The following is a 19,951-nucleotide window of genomic DNA, read 5'->3' as shown; positions in this document are numbered from 1 at the left end:
GATTCAAGCTGGAAAATCTTGGCCTCTTCTCGTCCAATTGCCAAATATGGTTGAGACTTTCTAAAAGTTTAATAAAGTTATATAAGTGGCATTGCTGGAAACTAAAATTTAAATTTTTATACTCTCTCTTTGTCCTGTTTTATTTGACATCATTGACTATATAAACAACGAAAACAACAATAACAACGTCAACGTTCTCGGTGAAATCCAGCAAAATAGAGTGTGAAGAGGGTAGAGTATATGCAGACCCTACCCTTACCTCGTGGAGGTAATGAGGGTGATCCTCGGGTTAGACTAAAAATGTCAAGTTAATTTTGTGTTATGTTACTAGTTGTTTTAGAAGTAAACGTTAAAAGATCAGTTGTAAAGTTAATTTTGGTAATGAAAATATCAATCAAAGTTATCTTGGATAGTTAAATTAATCTGAATTCTTAAAATTTTGGTAATTATGTGTAAACAATATTACTACTGAAATTAGTTTAAGACACTTTGAAACAAAATAGATTTCGTTTGTGTTATCTAATGTGATAGGAAATAAGTTGATAATGATGTGATAAGTATATCGCTTTATTCTTAGTTAGAGATCTCGAAGTTAAGTCTTGTGTGAATGAAATCACCTTTGAATAGAATACCTCGACTTTTCGACAGAAATTTGATCAAAGAAAAATAGATGATAAAGAAATTGTGTCTATGACTTGTCAAATCCAATCCCTTTAGGTCTTCTCCATACCACAATTTTTTATGTAGTGGAATGTTCTACCTTTTTGAGATATTAGTGACCTCTAAATTAACAGTGGCTTCTCCAACAAAGATATAATTTGTGGATGTCACCATCCACTTAAGGGGAAAACAAGAAGAAAGAAAAATTGGAATAATTCACTAACCCCTAATTAGTTTCTAGTTTCTTCTTCTTTCTTTTCCTATGGCCAATTTACATTTTGGCCTTTCAGTTCTAAAATAATCTTCAAGAATCAACTCATCATATACATGTAATCATGCTCTTTTTTCAGGGGTCGTTTGATTGGGTATAAATTATTACGAGACTATAACGAATTATAGATCATGTATATATTAATTCTTTTTCTTCAGATTGAAAATTCTATTGTGTCTTTTGATCAAGTAAATCAAGCTTACAAAAAAATAATTATACGTATTCTCTCAATAGAATCATCACAAGAAAATACAATTAACATAACAATATGTTGAAAAACACTAGCACCCAATAACTTTTTTCCTGATAGGGACTTGCTCCTCCTAATCTATACAGGATGTTGCTTGCTTTCTCTTAGCTACTTGTTCTGTTTGCTAGGTTGATACAATTTCTTTTCTAAAAATCTTCAAATAATATATCGAAATTAAATAATAACAAGATTATTTAGTGAATAACAATATTAACAAAATTTTGTTATAACTACTAGTCTACTAGTTTATCTATACATTCCATAAAAATGAAATCGATAACCTAAAATACAATAAAATAAATTACATGTTACAACTTGTTAAAACATATTTATAGGGAATATATATACGTCAAAAATTCGATATTAATTATTACCAATTGGGGTAACATATGCATTTTTTAAAAATGTTTGTCTCAATGACTAATAAAATATTTCATTTATCCAAAAATATGTCATTACAAAATTTACTGGTCACAGGTCACGGGATAACACATTTTCAGAAAATAAATATTACTATTCTAAAAAATTCACAATATTTATATTCCTTTTAACAATATATCATAGTAATGATAAATGCACCTCTCAATAATTTCCTAATATTCCTTGAAAATTGTGATGCCTACATTGGTTTGATGACCCTCATATTACGGTTATCTGTTTTGAAGATCAATTAATTTGAATTTACAGTATTTTTTATTAAAAATAATTATGTTTTTAAGACTTATATTCAAGAATTTTGATTAAGAACAAAGAAACCTCTCCACTAAAATTCTTAGATGAGATTCTACTCTTAGTAAATGACTTCCATTACGAGATCTAAATATGACGACAAAAATTAAAGAGTTAAGATATTGCTTAGTTTTTAATTATCACATATGAACCATATTATAAAAGATAAAAAGTTCAAAACATATAGTACAACAAAGTTAAATAAATTGTTTTTAAATAAAAAAACAAAATCCCACAATTTAGTGACATTTTTTTTTTGGTTTTCCACCCACAGTGGGGCTTGATAATTTAGACTCGTAATGGAATGTCTCACTTGGTAAAATAAAAATTTCCTATCAAAAGTGACTTCATTTCCAAATTCAAATCTGGAATCTTTGATTAAAAATGAAAAAAATTATCTCCTTTGATGGTCACAATTAGTAACTAAGGCAACAATAATTCATGTCCATGTAAAATTAAAGTGAACAAATAAAGTCATTAATCGAAATTCTCACGCGTGATATAAAATTCAGAATACATAATTATATGAGTTTAAATTATATACACCATCAATATTTTTAGAAAAAAAAAAAAATACTTTTTTACTTGTTAAATTAGAAAAGAACTATATCCTCAAACAAAAAAAAGCAAAAGCAAATAATGGACAACTGCTGATATTATATAGTAAAAAGGTTTGTTCAAAAAGCTTATAAATAAAGGACAAAAATTGAGTTAATGTTCCAACAAAAAAATTTAAAAAAAAACTTCTCAGACATTGAGTTGTCTTTACTTCAGACATCCTCTGTAAGTCATCAATAATACAAATTGTTTTTCAAAATTTGTTGTTTCATCCAAATTCTTGATTTTTGGGTTTTCAAGAAAATTGATATTGATTTTTATTTTATTTTATTTTGGAACAGCAATGGCTGATGTTGGTGGAATTTCAGTTTGGGTGATCAATATATGTGTAGTTCTTCTACTCAATCTAATTTCTACTGCATTTGGTAAGTCCACTCATCTTTCCTTTGTGTGGTTTCAACTAAATTCAATATTTTTCATGCTGCAAAGCTAATATGTATAATAAATATTAAGTATTGAAATATAATTCTAAATATGGTTGAGAATTATGATCTCTCTATCCTTCATTATAGGTTTCGAGTTTGAGTTTTGGATATACAAAAAATTATGTTAGGAGCGTTGCCCCAAAAATGGGCCCTAATGTGTGAATTCGAATTAGTCGAACTCCTTGTTTTAAATGAATAAAAGGGGGTAAAATTATACACATTTTAATATAATTGCAAAGTGGAAAAAGAACATACCCTTTTGGAAGATTTTAGTTCAATAGAGAAGAGAAAAGACAATTTTGATTAAGCGGACTTCAATACGGATATCGAGAATAACAAAACAATTTACTCTTACCTTATTTTGTACGGTATAAGTTTTTGAATATGGAAATTCAATTAAGTGGCTTTGGAACCATGTATAGCAAGTGTGATGGATGAATTTCCTCCACCCTGGACCCATGTAGAGTTTGGGTTACGGGTTCGGCAAAGTGCACAAACTTTGATCTAAACTTTGTATTTGCCTTAAGAAATTCATTTAACATATACAAACTAACATATTTTAAAACCCTATAACTTAACATGGTTAAAATATTGAATCCTAAATTCTCAATTGCCCATTCTTAACTAAACGTCTCGATGGAGTTCGAATCATGTAAATTGAAAACCTCTAATAAGAAGTGCATCCTCCCTTAAATAAAAATTAATCGAGGTACTGAATATCAAATATTAAACAATTAATATAAAAATAAAAAGTATACGCAATATAACCATCCTAGTTTGAAGTTTTGCTTTAATTATTGAAAAATCTTTGACGTATTTGTATTTTGTGATGAGAATATGCTTTTAAAAGAACAAAACATCATGGTCATGTTTTTTAGTTGTCTAAAGTTCTTACGATTTTTATACTATGATTCCAAGAATTGCATTATCCGATGTTATAGCAGATAATTTATCTTATTTTTAAGATTAGAAATCACACTGATCTAGAAAAAAGTTATATAGTAGTATAACTTTTTTCTCGATAGTGATTTATGCAAATATTCTCTTCTTTTTTTTTTATGACAAGGGAAACCCACAGCCGCTACCCTTTGGATGCGCACNTTTTTCAACAAAAAAATATGATAATTAATTTTCGATTGCGACCTAATTTTCTAAAATAAATAACTTGCAATATCCATATTAAAAACATCCAATATTATTACGAAAAATAATCAAAATTACTTCTCGATTCAAATCTCCTACTATATATATATAATGCATCATTGTACATTTTATACATTTACATATGACATAAAAATAAAATATATAGTGTCTTCAAACTCCTACTTAATCGATATCAGATTTGGTTTTTTAAAAACAATGAAGAAAAAAACACAAAATTAGAATTTAATGTTAAAAACTTTTAGTGACGATTTTCTGGGCTTTTGTGGCGACTGTTGTTGCTGCTAAAGGTCTAGTTCTTTTGTAGTGAATCCTAGTTGGTAATGCTTAGGTGGAAGGATTAGTCCCACGTGGCTTGCCACGTCAACAAAAATTTGGGGTGTTAACTCTTGAGGGTATTTGTGGTCTCTTAGGATAACAGCAGGGGCATTTTTGATCCCAAAATGTAACGAAGGATATAAATGGTCTATTTCATATAGTTCGGGGGTAATTTTGACCCTTTTCCGTTGTTTAAAAGATCCATGAGCTGAAAAACAAAATTAAAAAGAGGATCATTAACTAAATAGTTGTCTAAAATAGGGACAACTGGTGAATGCTTTTGTATAATATATAACTTTAAAAAAAAAAAAATCAGCTAATTACAAAAACATTTCTATCATAAATACTAATCCACTCATCAATTTGAAATAATTACATATAATATCATTAATTAACAATTTTGTACCATATTTCAAGTCAAATATACCATTCATTCAGACATCAAGTCAGTTATGTATATCAAGGATACAAAATACATTCTGAAATACATATACATAGGGAGAGAGGCGAGCTAGAGAGGAGAGAAGCGAGCAAAAGAGTTAGTGTATATCAAATACATGTGAATCACACTAAATACATGTGTCTTTGATACCAAATACATTATGAAATACAAATACATAGAGAGAGACGAGAGAGAGAATTGTGCATCATAAACACATGTGAATCACACTTAAATATATTGTATCTGAAACAAATTACACCTAATTTGACTTGCATATATCAAAAATACATCTAAGTGCGCCAGATACATGTACTTGAAGAAGTTAATGTGATACCAAAGGTAATTTCGAAAACTAAACTGAAGGCACTGTATTAGGCCCTAAACTACTAGAATTTGTGTTATTTGCTCCTAACTTAAACTCTTTTTGGGTTAGGTGATGCTTTGGGAGTCAAATTTGGTTACACAGGCCCAGTAGGCCCAAATGGTTGGGGAAGGTTGAGCCCAACATATTCAGTCTGCTCAAATGGCAAAAAACAGTCCCCAATTAACATAATTAGTCATAATTGTGCTGTTAACAAGAAGTTAAAGCCCTTGATTATGCAATATAATCATTCTGAAGTTGCTACTTTGGTTGATAATGGCTTTAATGTTGGGGTTAGTTTTCTTAATCTTTTTTATCCTCCAAATTTACTTTTTGCCAATCACATTACTTACATATTTTTTCCATTATTATTAAATTTTCATGAGACTAATTAATAATTACCAATATTTGCAGATAAAATATGGTGAAAATGCAGGAAGTTTAATTGTGGATGGTAAAACTTACAACTTTAAGCAAATGCATTGGCATTCCCCTTCTGAACATACAATTGATGGCAATCGGTATGATTCCTCTTTTCTTTCATTTGTATATTTATTTAATAAAATAATATATATTTTTTTTTATCATTATAATGAATTAAATGTGTTTTTCTAATTGAAAAAAAATGTATTATTTATTTAATAATATTTTTTATTTTATTTTTCAGATATGCAGCAGAGCTTCATCTAGTTCATTTTGCTCAAGACAATACTATAGCAGTTTTATCAATCCTCTTCCATTTGGGTCATCCTGATCCCCTAATGACCAAGGTATTATCGCTTTATTTTTAGAGCTCAAACTCGAGACTACTAATAAGGATGGAAATAAATTTGCCCGGCCCAATCACAACTTTTGATGGTACTTGAAATTTAATTATCAATGACGAGACGTTAGCCAATGGAGAACGTATTGTTAATGTTATTAGTTCATTCAAACTCAGTGATTTTAGTTCAGATCTCTCTCACACACATATATATAAAATAGACTTCGAACTTGATAAGTAAATCAAATGTGTTGTGTATAATCTTGAATCTATAAAATTTAAATTTTAGATTCATTTATCAGTGTCATAGCTTGAAGCGCAAGAGGCTTCATATAAATCTCCATCCCCAAAAATTATAATGTCTATACAAAATCTCCTCGACACAACTTAAAAGTTCTTATATGTTTACTTCTTTATAATTCTGGTGTACAAGTTGTCGATTGTATCAAATGTTAACCAAAAAAAAGAAAAATCTTTATATTTTGAATTTCTTTTAACTAAAATTCTGACTCCAATACTGTCATCTAAAATGTTATAATTTCTTATTTTTTTTAATGTTGATCAGCTTCAAAACAAACTGAATGAGCTAGCAAGGGATGTAGCAACACATAAAGAAACACAAGTGCAGCTTGGAATAATTGATACACATGAAATAAGGAAACATTCTCACAAATATTACTCTTACACTGGTTCTTTAACAACTCCACCATGCTCTGAAATTGTCTCTTGGTACATTCTTGGCAAGGTATGCAAATCTTTCTCCTTTATTTTCTTGTTGTATTTTAGTTTAATGTGTTGGTTTATATGAATGCTACATGCACGTATCTTGATTAATTCTACGTGTACCTAATGTCTTTGATCAGTAGATGTACCAGGTAACTCTGGAATCACCTACTACTTTTGCCTAGGTTGAAATTTGAACCTGAGACCTCATAGTTCTCAACTCACTTCACTGATTACTAAACAACACGTCAACACCATTAGGGATGACAATGGGGCGGAGCGGATGTAGGGTGGGGTGGGGTGGGGCGGGGCGGGTTTAAGGCTATGCAGGGCGGGTTTAAGGTTGTGTGGGGTGGGTTGAAGTGGGTTTTTTTTAAAACTAATGCGGGGAGGGGTGGGTTGCGGGTATATGTGATTTTATATGGGTAAACTTAATTTTAATTTTTTACTTGTTACAAGAGTGATAGAGCATTATTAATTAAGATAATTTCTTTAAAGCTACTAAAATATTCAAGATAGTAAATGAAAATGGTTCAATAACAAATAACTCAATTTCTTACATGTTTCCCAATTGACCTCTAAAAAATAAAATTGTAAGTCACTATCCTATTAAATTAATACAACTTAATGAAAAATGTTTTTTTTTTTTTATTAAACTTAACTAGAAAAAGGAAATATTAAAAAAATTATGCGGAACTGGGTCATGCGGAGCGGGTCTATGCGGGGGGGTTGAAAATGAAAAAAAATGTTATGTGGGGCAGGCGGGACGGATTAAATTTTTTACGAATTAAGCTCAACCCGCCCCGCACTGTTTCATTGCCATCCCTAAACACCATTGGGTGCTAATGTCATAACTAGTACTCCCTCCGTTTTAATTTATATATGACGTTGTCTGATTGAGCACGAAAGTAGTATGAGATTTAATAGTTAAATGAAATGATGAATATTTTTATTTTTTAAAATTGTGAATATTATAGGTGAGATCAATATCAAGAGAACAAGTAGAAGAATTGAGAGCTCCATTGGATCCAACATGCAAGAGAAATGCAAGACCAACTCAACCCTTAAATGGAAGACAAATTCAGATGTATGAAGCCCAACCCACCCCTTAATTAAATGGAAGACAAATAAATGTGTACAAATATTCCCCCATAATAAAAGACTCCTTTGAAAAAAGAAAAGAATATTTCGATGATGTGGGTGACACATATTGAATCTTGAAAATTGACCTTTGAGTTATAGTAATGAAAATTGTGCAAGCTTGGCTTAAAAGTTTAGAATAGACGACTAATATCACATCTTGTTAAGAATAACGTATTTATTTGATCACTAACATTCTTTCCAAAAGCACTTCTAATAAGTCGCACAATTTGACTAATTGATTCTCCATCTTAAAAATGAAGCAATTAATTTGTTTTCAACTATCTCAAAAGCTTTTTACTTTTCACACTAATTAATCAACCCATTTAAATGTCAAAAGCATGTACGACTAAATTGTTGTCTTTTACTTAGCTAGTTTTTTCTAGGAAGCAAGATATTTTAATCACATATAATAATAATAATATTAATAGAATTTTTTTTTATATATACAAATAATTATTTTTTTTATAAAAGACTAGAAAATCATTTCGTTCTATTTTCTAAAAATAATAAATAGACCGTCGTGGAAGCAAACTTCATGTGCAAAGTCCACAATTCTGCCTCGACAGTCTGTATGATTCCTCCCAATTTGCTGTAATCCCATTGTTTAGACTTCTAGTTTTTTTCAATTAATTTATTTTATAGTTTTGGTATTCAGTAATTCGATTGGTATTTGGGAGTAAAATTTAAAATTATAGTATTCGAGTTTGGATTTGGTATGAGATATTAGTACCATTTGATATTCGGTATTTTCTGAATACCGAAATATTTCCTTAATGAAGATCATATATTAACAGGTTTCTTCTTCATTAGTACAAATTCAAAAAGAAAGTTAAAGACTAAACATAAACAACTCATACATATATCTTTTAGTTGTGTCAAATTGTTTTTTTTTTTTAATTTCTTCTTATTTGTTGATCTTTTATTATATTGTACCTCGACATAGAAAAATAGAAATAATTGACGCAATAGTATGAATTTTGTAATACAATCGGTTACAACTTCAATATGGTATACCAAATTCCACATCCAACCAAAATTTGATTTACCGATTATCAAATTACCGAAGCAAATTATAAAATTTTAATATTTGATATCTACTTTTAACTATCAATTACCGAATTATCGAACCCAAAATTCAGAAATTCCAAACTAAATACCGAACATCGACCCTATAGAAGACCATGATTACAACAATAACATGACCAATGTAACTCAACAACTAGGGTTTGAAAAGATAAAATATTGTACACACAGATTTTCCATTGTCTACTTCATAGAAACAAAGAAGTTATTTCAATAAACCCTCAATTTAAAAGAAAAGTAACAACTAATAACAATAAAATAATACACAAAATAAAAAACAATAGTCAATATATATTAAAAACGAACAATAACAACAACAAAATAAGACGGTGACCAAACCATAAATAAACAAACACAAGTGATAAGCAAAATAAAAAATTAACAAGAAACTAAATAAAACACCATGATTATTATATAAAGAAAAGTGTAATATTTTCCACCAAAGAAATCCAATATTAGTAGTGGAGTCCTTGTTGTATCAACCATAATATCTTATCTTTGTTTGTATTCACATTTAACAAATAAAATCGCCTCTAGTAAGACACATTTTACTCTTTAGTGAACTTTCTAATATAAACAAAAATCTAACTCATCCGCAAATCTATTAATTTTACGAGATATATATCACATCTTATCACCAATAATAGATATCAGATAGCATAAATCTACTATTTCACGATACATACATTACGTTTAATCATTTATCACCAATAATAAATATCAGATAATAAATCCATCAAAGCTAAAACAAATATAAAACAAAATTAAACTAAGATCTGTACGTGAAATCTTATGATTCTCAAATTAATCGGAAAAAAAGATACTACACTAGATAATAAAAGAGCAAAAACATTATTTCCAAATCATTTTCATTATAATATTCTAAACTAATAGAAAATAGTATAAATTTACAAACCGTCACTCCAAAACCAAAATATATTTACAATATATAAAAAAAAAAAACCTATTCATCATCATTCTATTATTGAAAAGGTCAAAAATAAAAATAAAAAGGAAAAAACATTTTTATAAAAAGAAAAATAAATTCCAAAAACATTTTTTTTACCTCGAAATTTAACCGAATAGGTGAACCAAAGCCGTTAAATTTTCCTGCCAAAATTCCAACTACCATCAAGACTTTTCGTGCTTTGGTTTTTTTCCACTTTCATTGGGACCCACTTAAACAACTGCGTTGATTTCATCGCCTCCCCATGATTCCGATCGCCGGCCGGAAGAGAACCGTTTCATCCCTCCTAAACCAGCCGGTTCAGAAAAAACCGGTTCAACACTAACCGGAGCTCCTCCGCGAGTTTTCCCTACACTCACACTTTTGCTCTTTCTCAGCGGTTTTATCGGCTCCGTCGTCGACTTTGAACCTAGCGTTTTATCAGTACTGGAACTTGCCGGCTTTTTTTTACTCCGATTAGATCGGAATATTGATAGTAATCGTGAACAGAATCCGGATTTGCGTTTCTCTCCATTGTTGCTTCGTGATCTCTCGAGTGAATTTTTTTCACATTTTTTTGATTTCTCCGATGATCGTCGGCTTCGTGATCTACGTTTCGATCTCACTCTTCCCATACAAGATACCTTCGGTGACGACGGTTCCGTAACCGAAGCCGATTTCATCGTGGATTCAGACCTTTTCGCCGGAAAAAGCCTAATGTTCGCCGGTTTACATGTTCTCCGTTTCGAATCGACGTAACTAGTCTTCGGAAATCCAATAATCGAAGCCTTACTTTTCAAAGTCGACGAAAATCTCTGCGAACTCGAATTTGAACCTGGACCGATACCTTTCGTAGACTGTTTACGGTCCAAAAAGGCGTTCCGATCGAACCAATCGAACTCAGCATCTTTCGAAAGCCAGAACGATTCCGGCGGAAAATCAGGCGGATGTTCCGATTGCTTCTCATCGTCTTTCACACGTTTTTCGCCGTCGTCGCTGTCAGCCAAAGTCTCACATGCAACTTTCCGGTCACTTCCGCCGCCGGCACAGGCCGAAACTAGAGTTTCCAAATCAACTTGAGGCATTCTAGAGAGAGAAAGAAGAAAGAAAATATATAGAGAGAGAAAGTATAAATGTGAAAGGTCGAAATCCTTGGGCGATTTGAGTATACGAAAGTAGATATTTATAAATAAATTTTAAAAATTGAAATTGATTTATTTTTATATCTTATAATATACTCCTTCGTCCTAAAAAAAATTATAATTTATAATTCTTCTCTTCTCGTATAATTATGATAATATAAAATGAGTTTAAATGAAAAATGATATATTTATATATATATTCGATTTCAACTTGATAGAATTGAATCATAGTTATTATTGTTATTGCGACTTTCCTTATCTTAATGACAAAAACATATTTAAAATACTGATCAAACTTTACATGATTAAAATTTTGAAAAACAACAACAATGCTATCCATTCTAGTCTAATTAAGATATATACGTAAATTTTATCCTTATTTTTACAAAATTGAATAATTACGTTAGATAGATCATCAACTCAAAGAAACGAAAATAAATAGGGAATAATATACTAGTAATAAACAATGGACTAATGGGATTCTTTTTCTAGAAGGTGAAATTCATTTTTGCCAAAATGAAAGTGAACCAAAGGGAAACTTCCAAAACTTCTTTTTTGTTACTTTTTGAGATAAGTCAAATGATTTGATGAACATTTTTGGTACATTGTTTACTATGAATCTGTGGGGCACTTTAGAATATTTTGTATTTGTGCTGAATTTTAAGATTGTATTTTATTCATGGCAAAAAAGAAAAAGAAAAGTGAAGTTAGTTATAAGAGGGACAAATATTTTTAAATTTAGTGTATTACAATATTTGTAAATAATTTAAGAGATCTTTAATTAGTTCAAATAACTTGTTAAGTTTTTTTTAAATTATCAAGTTGTTTTTTTTGTGTTTGTCTTTACTACTTTTTGAGTAGATGAAAATTGTTATTGTTATTATTATTATTAGTCTTTAATACCACAATTGACTTTTGTACCTAAATTTTGTAAAGTCGTTATTATTATTATTAGGCTTTAATACTATAATTGGCTTTTGTATCTAAGTTTTGTACACTCGAACTTTAAACTTTATGATTTTCTAAATTAGTATTTCTAATTGCTCGAAACACATGTTTTTGAAAATATCGTTTATTGTTGTTCATATGTATGTAACATATGTTTGATTGATGTGGTTGTAAGACATTTGAATCGTGCATTTGGAGAGTGTGAATCTGAATTCACAAATATTTTTAGAAATTCGAACAACATTTATTGAAATATAAAATAGCTATATTTGGAGCTCATTCCTCTATTTACTTAAGAACGACGTTAAATTCCACACTTAAATTTTATTTTAAAAACTTTGACTAAAGGAGAAAAAAAAAATCTCACACTTGAAGATGTTTATAAGAGCTAGCTAGATTGATTGTTCTATCGCAAATTGTAAAGTACATGAAGATCCACAAATCTTAAAATTGCAAAAGTAGGTATACGAAGCTTCAACTATTGAACGAACAATAGATTAAAGATAGAGATTTTTTACAGAGCTTCATGATGAAGTGTGAGGAGGTGTTGACTAGCAAACAACGAAGGAGTTGATGGTGGTGCACCTCTTCCCTCGATGGAGAGTAGCCTTTTAGGTTTTGGTTTGATATTTTATTGAAAAGATGATAGTGACGACTCAATATTTTCTTCCACGTGAATTTGATGTATTAATCACGTTAGTACAAATGAGAAACACAATAAGTTAGAAATATTCCAAAAATTGTTTTGGACTAACAAGAAATTGAAAATTCATGAAATTAAGTATTTTTATAAATTTAGTGTATTACAATATTTGTAAATGATTTAAGAGATCTTTAGTTCAAATGTCATTAACTTGTTAAGTTTTTAAGTATCTAATTGTTATTTTTTTGTGTTTGTCATTACTACTTTTTGAGTAACTAATAAAAAGTGTTATTATTATTAGGTTTTAATACTATAATTGACATTTGTATCTAAGTTTTGTAAACCCAAATCTCTAACGATTTTCCAATTAAGAGCCTCTCTAATTGGTCGCAACATGCTTTTTTTAAAAAAATATTTTTTTTTAATTGTTGATCATATATTTATGTAGTTGTGTGATTTATGTGTCTTTAAAACATTTAGATGAAAAATTTGGAGAGTGTGAATTTGGATACGCAACTATTATTAGGAATTCGATTATATCATGAAACATAAAATAACTATTTGGAGTTCGTTCCTCTCTTAACTTAGAGATAATGTTATTAAAATTTTATGTATCTTTAAAACTCTGACTAAAAGAGAAAATGCAAAGTTTTTTTTCTCCACTTGAAGATATTTATAAGAGCTAGCTAGATTGATTGTTCAGTCTCAAAACGTTTAAAGAATATGCACTTCTTCCCTCGATGGAGAGTAGCCTTTTAAGTGTTTAATTAATTTGGTTTTTGATTGAAAAAAGATGATAGTGACGTCTCACTATTTTCTTCCACGTGAATATCAAGACAAATGAGAAACGTCTGTAAGTTAGAAATATTCAAAAAATTATTTTGAACTAACTAGAAATTGAAAATTTGTGAAATTAGATAGTCGACTTTACAAAATTGTGCCATTAGAAGCATCGATTTGTATATTAGGCCATTTTAAAAAAAAATTATTCTTCAACCCCCCCCCCCCACCCCCCACCCCCTTTTCGTTTATTATTTAAACATTTAAATCAAATAAATCATATACTTGTACCAGCAATCATAATATAATAATTCAAAAACAAAAGCCAGCGATCAATAATTTAATTATTAGCAATTGATTAGATTAATTAAATACAATAATCAGATATGCATGACTTCTGTTAGGTACCAAATTTGGCGTGTTAGAAGTAGGGCTGGGCATAAAATATCGCAAACCAAATTATTGAATCAAATCGAAATTTTTGGTAATTTGGTATTTGGTATGGTATTTGGGAGTAGAATTTTAAAATTATGGTATTCGGGTTTGGATTCGGTATGAGACATAAATACCATTTGGTATTTGGTATTTCCCGAATACCGAAATATTTACTTAATGAAGATCATGTATTAACATGTCTGTTACTCATTAGTACAAGTTCAAAGAAGAAAGTTAAAAAATGAACATAAACAATCCAATACATGTCTTTTAGTTGTATCAATTTGTTTATCTTGATCTCTTCTTACTTAGTGATCTTCTATTATATCGTTCATCCACATAAAAAAATTAGAAATGATTGGAAAAGTAGTATTAACTTTGTAATACAATCGGCTAGAACTTCAATACGATATCACCAAATACCATGCCAAATCGAAATTTAATTTATCAATTACCGAATTACATAATCGAAATTTAAAATTTTAATATTTGGTATCTATTTTAACTATCAATTACGTAATTATCGAACCCAAAATTTGATAATTTTGAATCGAATACCAAATGCCCACCCCTAAAAGTACTTTTTAGTGGAATTAGGTTTAAGTAAATGTCAATTATTTTAAAATACTAGCCTCTAGCCAAAGAATTGAAAGAAAATAAAATTGATTTTTCTAATGAATTTAATATTTGACATCATAAAACTTGGAGGTTGTGACCAATAAACCCAATAATTGAGGGAAAAAAGTCTTATAGATTCTAAAGAATTTGTGAGGTGGTTATTATATAAAGGGACAATAATTATTAATTGTATTTAAGTTAAATAAGATGGCGGTGCACTCACTCATTGAAAAATTTGGATATTAATTACTTATTTAAATTTTTAATATTCTTGATAAAAATTCTGACTTTAATATTTTTAGTTTAAAGTTATGAATTTTTTGTTCCTCAATGATGTCAAACAATAGTGCTTGTATTGCAAGAGATGCCTGCTTGTTAGGTCCGATATGCTTTACGCTCAAAAGAATCGATCACTATCTAACTGAATTAGTGAAAGTCTGACATACGAAAAAAATCACGACATAGTGCTGTCTTTCAATTTATTTTTAAAAAAAGTAAAGAACGGAGGTTTGGGGTTGGGAAGAAAGATAGAGTACGTCCTGTAGAGCACATGTACGACACAATCAGGTCGCCGACGCAATGAATCTTTCTCTATTTATAGATAAAGAAGGCCCCAAAATGAATATCGAATATTTTGAAGAATTCTTTTTCCTCAAAATTAGCTTAAACTGATAGGAAAAAAGGAACACCAACCAGATTGATTTGGTAAGACATTTGTCAAACCAACAAGTAATTAGGTGGATAGAAGCTAGGTACACAACTTTAAATAATGGCATTGGCCAATAATCATATAGCATTAAAATAATATTTATTTTGTTATTAATTACTTTTTTTTTTTAATTATTACTTAGTTTAAGATATTCAAATATTTTGGCCCCATATTAGCTTATAGGTTTTAAATTTAGGAATTAAGTTGATGTACTCTTAATTAAAAATGAAAGAAGTCTATATGTTAGGTACAACAAAATTTGCTTTCACTATAAAAATGATAGTAACAATTTGGCATTGTCAATTGTTAGGGTTTTGTCCTGATTTTCTTACCATAATTTAAGATTTATTTTTCCTTAAAAGAAAAGGCAAAACATTACCATAAATGTTTTTACTTTTCTTGAAAAGAAAATATAATATTCTTTCATATTCGGTTTATTCTCTCCTTTTAGGACTCTTTTTCTAGTAAGAAAAGGTTTTAGGACTCTATAAATATAGGTTTGTTTTTTCTAACACAATAACAATTACATCCACAATGTAGTCGTTTAAGAGTTTAGTTTATGGGGAGATTTATTCTCTCTAAAGTTTCAATGTTTTTCTTTATATTAGTTTTGATATAATAATATTTTGATTTTTAGTATAAGTTTTTGTTATTTGATTTATCAACTATATGATTTGCAAATTGTAAGCTTCCGCAAGACGCCCTAATCACCCTTCATAACCCAACATCAATAACAACACTCAATTGTCAAGCTTTAATTGACCTTAATTAGAAAGAGTAGTTATTTTTAATCTTCAAAAAGACTAATTAATCAAAACTAAACCACTATTAATTAAGTCAACCTCACTAAATAGGAGTATTAGTTTTACCAAACTAGCTAATTAGGTCAATTAAAATGATGGGGAATATAGTAACAACAAGAAGTTACGAGCATAAAAAAAAAACATCCAGTGATTTATTTTCATTTGTCGAAATCTTGATAAATAATAAAGTTACTTAGTATTTGTATTGATAGTAGATACCTGTGAAACTAATTACTATGATTAAAAAACAAAGATTTTGTATTGTGTATACATTTGGTCTTCGAAATCGAAGGTGGAAGCAACTAACCTTATAACATTAGATTTATTTGAACTCAATACTTTGGATATGGATTTCAAATTTATGTATAAAACTCCACTAAAATTTCGTTAAATACTAGGTTTGAACTTAATACTTTAAAATTATAATTGTTCCAATTTTCAAATGCTAACAACCTTAACAATCGAACCCATAAAAACTAAATTTTAGATTTGTTTCTATCTGCAACCCAAGTCCTAATAATTAAAATTGCACCACATACAATTCATTAAAAAAAAATGCTTCTTATGAAAGATTTTTTCATTTCCCAAACTCAAAAAAATTGTGATATTTATTTTTTATTTCACCACTTGATAAACCCTAAGATTAGACAGAAATATCTTATTGAATAAGTAATAATCATTTTGGGCTAGTATATTTTACATATATAGGTAGAAAAATATCAATAAGTGCCTAACAAGTCAATATAATAAAGTTATAAAACTAAGAAGGGAAGAAAAAAAAGGAAATTTATTAGGGATCATCACTAAAGAATTAGATATTGCTTCTTTAATCAGAGATTTCAGATTCAAACTTTAGATATGAAAAAAAGTCCTTGATAAAAAATGCTTCTTTTTGAATTGAGCCATACCGGATGAATTTTTATTTTTTTTTTATTAGGAACCAATATTCTGATTTTATGTTTTACCTAACAAAAATTTCTTAATAAGATTTCGAGAAGAAGTTTATAGAGTAGTAATAAGTATATTGAGAATAATAGTAGTACTTAGCATACAATTATCTAATTAGCATATTAGTTAGTTCGTTAATTTGTTTTATATTCCATTAGTTAGTTGAGGAATTAGTTAGTGGTTAGTTAGTGGAGTGAATTGACAGCTGGCTTAACAGTCTTGACACACTTGTATATATGCATGACTTCCATTCTCATTTTGATCTAACAGAATAATAGATATGAAAATTTCCTCAATTAAATTCTTTCACTAAATTTTACATGGTATCAGAGCTGTGAATCCACGAGATTTAGATTCACAATTGGTTCAATCGAAAAACTTTGAAGCATCCATTGATTGAGCTCGAAGAAGATGACATTGACGACAGAGGAAAGTGTAGCAGTTGCAGTTTCAGGAGTTTCGGCTGATACTCTTGATGGAATTGAGAAGAATCGAAATCATCCATTATATCTTCATCCCTCCGATACTCCGGGCAGTGTATTGACATCAGTACAGCTTACAGGGAGTGAAAACTACTCATTATGGAGTAAATCGTTAATGATTAACCTTCGTGCAAAGAGCAAACTGGGATTCGTACTTGGAACTTGTCGCAAATCTGATTACAAACCTGAATTGGAGGAGCAATGGGAGAAATGCAACGCATTCGTATTGGCATGGATTATGAACACTGTATCAAAGGAATTATTGAGTGGAATTGTATATGCATCAGATGCAGCAATGGTTTGGGAAGATCTGAATGAGCGCTTCAACAAGGTTGATGGATCTAGAAGCTATCAGCTTCATCGTGAGATCTGCACAATTAATCAAGGTAATTTGACAGTTTCAGGCTATTTTACTAAATTGCGACTTCTGTGGGATGAGTTTGATGCATTGGTTCCACCTCCTGCTTGTAATTGTGATAAGTCGAAAGTGTATGTTGATCATCTGCAATTCCTGCGATTATTTGCTTTTTTGATGGGTCTAAATGAGGTGTACAGTCATGCGAGGAGTCAGATTTTAATGATGAATCCACTACCTAGTGTGAGCAGGGCTTATGCCATGATAACATCTGATGAAAGTCAGCGTATGACAGCTGATTCCAGAATTGGTAGAGATATGCATGAATCTATGGCTCTATATGTAGGAAGGGGAAATGATCCACTGATACATTCTAGTAAAGGGAAAATTGGTTGTCCTTCTCAGGAATCTCTAACTTTGTATGCTGGAAGAGGAGGTTACATAAATGCTGGAAGAGAAGGTTACACAAATGCTGGAAATGGTAGCTACGATTATGCAAATGCTGGAAATAGTAACTATAACAATCCTAGACAGAAGAAAAACTGGCACCTAGTATGTGACTATTGCAAACTACATGGTCACACTAAGGATATATGTTTTAAGCTCATTGGTTATCCTGCTGACTGGAAGTTCAAGAAGAAATCTGGTCCAAACTCAGGAATGATGAATGCTGGAAGAGGAGCAGCAAATCATGCTTACATGGATAGAGAAGTTAGGGATGATTTTGAACCAGTACATGCATGTCATGGTATGATCAATTCAGGTCAAGGATCAAGTAACAACAACTCTGGTGGAGCTGATAATTCTCAGATGACAGGACATTCAAATCCTCAGCCTAATCAGAACACAATGGAGTACATGGCAAACACTGCAGGTACCACTTATGCTACTGCATTGTCAGTAAATGATATTAGCAGAAAGAAGCGTGTTAAACTGCCAATTACTAGTACATCATGGATAATTGATTCAGGGGCAACATGTCATATGACTTCCAAGGTTACTAATCTAATTGAAGCATCCAGTAAGAATATAGATAGACAAGTTAATTTGCCTAATGGTCAAACATCTTCAGTAACTCAAATTGGTGACTACAAGTTATCAACTGGTGATGTTTTACACAATGTGCTGGTGGTTCCTCAATTTAAGTTTGATTTGTTATCAGTGTCTCAATTAACAAGACAACTGAATTGTTCTGTGAAATTTTTCCCTGAGTTTTGTGTATTTCAGGACCTCTTAAATGGAATGGTGAAGGGGATTGGTAAGGAGAAGGATGGTCTCTATTATCTTCCCACTTATCTTCCAAGAGAGATCAAATCTGCTGAGCACAGTTTCTTGGCACATACCAAGCATTCAGAAGGATTACTTTGGCACAATAGACTTGGACACCCCTCAACAAAAGTGTTACACCTTTTATCTTTGCTTAGAAATAATGATGATTCAGACATTTGTAATAATTGTCCAGTCTGTCCTCTTGCTAGACAAACTAGGCTTTCATTCCCTTCAAGTGTGTCTAGAACATACTTTATTTTTGATCTGATTCACATAGATGTATGGGGACCATATAGATGTCCTACTCATGCTGGTTACAGATTTTTTCTGACTATTGTTGATGATCATTCCAGAATAACTTGGTTATTTCTGATGAAATCCAAATGTGATGTTTTTTCTCTTCTAAAGTGTTTCATTACTATGGTCAAGACTCAGTTTAATACAATTATTAAGAAGGTTAGATCAGATAATGGGACTGAGTTCCTTAACAGAGATTGTAAATCATTGTTTGAAAGTTTTGGTGTTGTTCATGAGACTAGCTGTCCTCATACCCCTCAACAGAATGGAGTGGTTGAAAGGAAGCACAGACATATCCTTGAGGTCGCACGAGCTCTCAGATTCACAGGTTCCCTTCCAATCAGATTTTGGGGAGAATGTGTATTAGCAGCTGTTCATCTAATCAATAGGTTGCCAACCACAGTGTTGCAGGGCCAGTCACCCTATGCTATTTTCCATGGTTACCAGCCTGATTTAACTCATTTACGAACCATTGGTTGTTTATGCTATGCTACAAAGCCTGTTAAACCTGATAAATTCTCTACTAGAGCTGATATTTGTGTATTCATGGGCTACTCATCCAATCAGAAGGGATATATTGTGTATGGTTTGCATCAAAGAAAGTTGATGGTGTGTAGAGATGTCACCTT

General features: G+C 30.4%; 3 protein-coding genes across 5 annotated transcripts in view; 1 reads left to right on the top strand and 2 right to left on the bottom strand.

The window, feature by feature from the left end:
* The window catches only part of LOC125871638 (kirola-like), a 219,939-nt gene that overhangs the window by 124,807 nt on the left and 75,181 nt on the right, over positions 1–19,951 (bottom strand). The gene's annotated exons all lie outside the window — the stretch shown is intronic.
* Positions 906–7,836, top strand: LOC125871631 (alpha carbonic anhydrase 1, chloroplastic). Of its 3 annotated transcripts, none has more exons than XM_049552265.1 (7): positions 906–1,064; positions 2,810–2,893; positions 5,308–5,528; positions 5,650–5,756; positions 5,903–6,005; positions 6,564–6,743; positions 7,699–7,836. In XM_049552265.1, exons 2-7 carry the CDS (start codon positions 2,812–2,814, stop codon positions 7,831–7,833), a joined length of 828 nt encoding a protein of 275 aa, XP_049408222.1. In that variant the 5' UTR covers positions 906–1,064; positions 2,810–2,811; the 3' UTR covers positions 7,834–7,836. The 3 variants fall into 3 exon arrangements, with proteins under 3 accessions (XP_049408222.1, XP_049408221.1, XP_049408223.1); XM_049552264.1 differs by lacking the exon at positions 906–1,064 and adding an exon at positions 2,661–2,693; XM_049552266.1 differs by lacking the exon at positions 906–1,064 and having other exon boundaries at positions 2,773–2,893.
* Positions 10,110–11,041, bottom strand: LOC125871630 (uncharacterized). Its single transcript, XM_049552263.1, has one exon. It carries the CDS (start codon positions 10,976–10,978, stop codon positions 10,127–10,129), a length of 852 nt encoding a protein of 283 aa, XP_049408220.1. The 5' UTR covers positions 10,979–11,041; the 3' UTR covers positions 10,110–10,126.

This window comes from Solanum stenotomum, chromosome 7 (assembly GCF_019186545.1).
Source record: "Solanum stenotomum isolate F172 chromosome 7, ASM1918654v1, whole genome shotgun sequence".
Classification (NCBI taxonomy): domain Eukaryota; kingdom Viridiplantae; phylum Streptophyta; class Magnoliopsida; order Solanales; family Solanaceae; genus Solanum; species Solanum stenotomum.
Note: the sequence above shows the minus strand (reverse complement) of the source record. Positions and strands in the feature narration are given on the sequence as shown.

Coding starts and splice junctions, on each gene's coding strand:
- LOC125871631 (XM_049552265.1), top strand. CDS start 2,812: ATGGCTGATGTTGGTGGAATTTCAGTTTGGGTGATCAATATATGTGTA. Junction 2,894..5,307: donor TCTAATTTCTACTGCATTTG/GTAAGTCCACTC, acceptor TTTTTGGGTTAG/GTGATGCTTTGGGAGTCAAA. Junction 5,757..5,902: donor CATACAATTGATGGCAATCG/GTATGATTCCTC, acceptor TTTATTTTTCAG/ATATGCAGCAGAGCTTCATC.
- LOC125871630 (XM_049552263.1), bottom strand. CDS start 10,978: ATGCCTCAAGTTGATTTGGAAACTCTAGTTTCGGCCTGTGCCGGCGGC.